This window comes from Fulmarus glacialis, unplaced genomic scaffold (genome assembly GCF_000690835.1).
Source record: "Fulmarus glacialis isolate BGI_N327 unplaced genomic scaffold, ASM69083v1 scaffold11645, whole genome shotgun sequence".
NCBI lineage: Eukaryota > Metazoa > Chordata > Aves > Procellariiformes > Procellariidae > Fulmarus > Fulmarus glacialis.
Window position 1 is genome coordinate 1 of NW_009211209.1, and position 1,837 is coordinate 1,837.

Below are 1,837 nucleotides of genomic sequence, written 5' to 3' on the forward strand. Positions count from 1 at the left end.
GGTGCTGGTGTGTCCGCGTGGGGATCGCTCACCAGGACACTGTGCCGTTTGCAGGAACTCCTACGTGAGGCTGCGCCACCTCTGCACCAACACCTGGATCCAGAGCACCAACGTGCCCATTGACATCGATGAGGAGAGGCCCATTCGCCTCATGGTACGGCCCCGCTCCCGCCTCCCGTGCGTGGATTTATCCCCTGTGCCCCAATAGCTCTTAGCGTGCTCCTTCCCACCCAGTACCCAGACTTTATCCAGGGACTGAAATACTCTGATGATCCAAGCGGGTGGCTGGACACTAGCCTAAAGCCCATCCCCGTAACCTAGAGCCCACCCCAGTTTTTCTGATGGGCCCATCAGAAGAACTGGGGTGGGTGGTGGATGGTGGGGACGTGCTCGGCATTGCCCTGTCTGTGTGATGCTACTTCCCCGTTGCTTCCCAGCTGGGCACGTGCCCCACCAAAGAAGACAAAGAAGCTTTCGCCATCGTCTCCGTGCCCGTGTCTGAGATCCGGGACCTGGACTTTGCTAACGACGCCAGCTCGATGCTGGCCAACGTGGTGGAGAAGATGAACGAAGGTTTTCTCAGCCAGAATGACCGGAGGTAAAAAGTCATTTCCCCTGGGAGATGGGGCTGTGCTGGGCTCCTCCAAGGGCTCTCCAGCATCGCTGCAGGATGGGGCCCCTGCCTGAGTCTTGGTGCCAGCGCTGTCTTGCTTTCCTGCCCACAACCCAAATCCACGCCTGCTTCTCCCAGGAGTCTGGCGAGGAAACCAGATAACGCTGCAGCCCCGCTCCGGCCCCTCCTTTGCCGCTAGAAAAATATCCGAGGGGCTGAGAGGTGGCCCCACGATAGGGGCAGCCGGGTTAGTCACGGTATTATTTTTAGGTGGGTGGGTTCTTGGTGCTTCCTGAGCAAACACAGATCCCCCGTGGGACAGAGCGAGCCGCTTCCGCCCTGCCAGCCCGCCCCGCGCGGGTCCCGCAAAGGTGACTAAGGGGGCAGAGGCGTTAAATGCAAAATCCCTGGCAGGAATCACGAGCAAGGGCTGCTGGCATTTACCCTGGCACATATTTTGGACATTAGGAAAAATTTCTTTACTGAAAGAGTGGTCAGGCCTTGGAACAGGCTGCCCAGGGAAGTGGTGGAGTCACCATCCCTGGAGGTATGTAAAAGACGTGTAGATGAGGCGCTTAGGGACATGGTTTAGTGGGCATGGGGGTGTTGGGTTGACGGTTGGCCTCGATGATCTTAGAGATCTTTTCCAACCTTAATGATTCTATGATTCTATATAGTTTCCTTAGGAACCATAGGGGCTGTAAAACCTCATGCTTCAGGGTAGCCAGAGGAGAGGATCGGCCAGCAGCTTCCCTGGCAGTGTTTTGAGCCCTGAACGTGGGCTTTTTGGTCCTCCAAAATGTGCCGGCATCATTGCAGAGACCCGAGTCTGGGTGGGCTGCGTGGGGTGGGTGAGCAGCCCCCCTCAGCCCACTTGCACCATGCCCCTTGTGTAGGTTTGTGATCCAGCTGCTGGAGGACTTGGTGTTTTTCGTCAGCGACGTCCCCAACAATGGCCAGAACGTGCTGGACATCGTGGTGACCAAGCCCAACCGGGAGCGGCAGAAGCTGATGCGGGAGCAGAACATCTTGAAGCAGGTGAGTGGCCCCGGGGCCCTGCATCCAAGCAAGGCTGAGGTCCTGCAGAGATGTCCTGCTCTGCCCAGGGCCACGCTGGAAACCAGGGATCTGGAAAACCCCATGGAGGTGTAGCTGGTCTCCAGCTCATGCCCCAGTGGTGCACCAAGCCCTCCTGGACAGCATGGCTGGGGGCCCGCCATCGCT

General features: G+C 58.2%; 1 protein-coding gene across 1 annotated transcript in view; it reads left to right on the forward strand.

Moving 5' to 3' along the window:
* Positions 1–54: 54 nt before the first annotated feature.
* Positions 55–1,837, forward strand: part of ITPR3 (inositol 1,4,5-trisphosphate receptor, type 3) — a gene marked incomplete at its 5' end in the record, with an annotated part of 22,774 nt that continues 20,991 nt past the window's right edge. The window contains 3 exons of the mRNA XM_009577446.1: positions 55–154; positions 438–598; positions 1,510–1,651. Of these exons, the coding sequence (XP_009575741.1) occupies positions 55–154; positions 438–598; positions 1,510–1,651 (403 nt within the window). The remainder of the gene's footprint in view (positions 155–437; positions 599–1,509; positions 1,652–1,837) is intronic.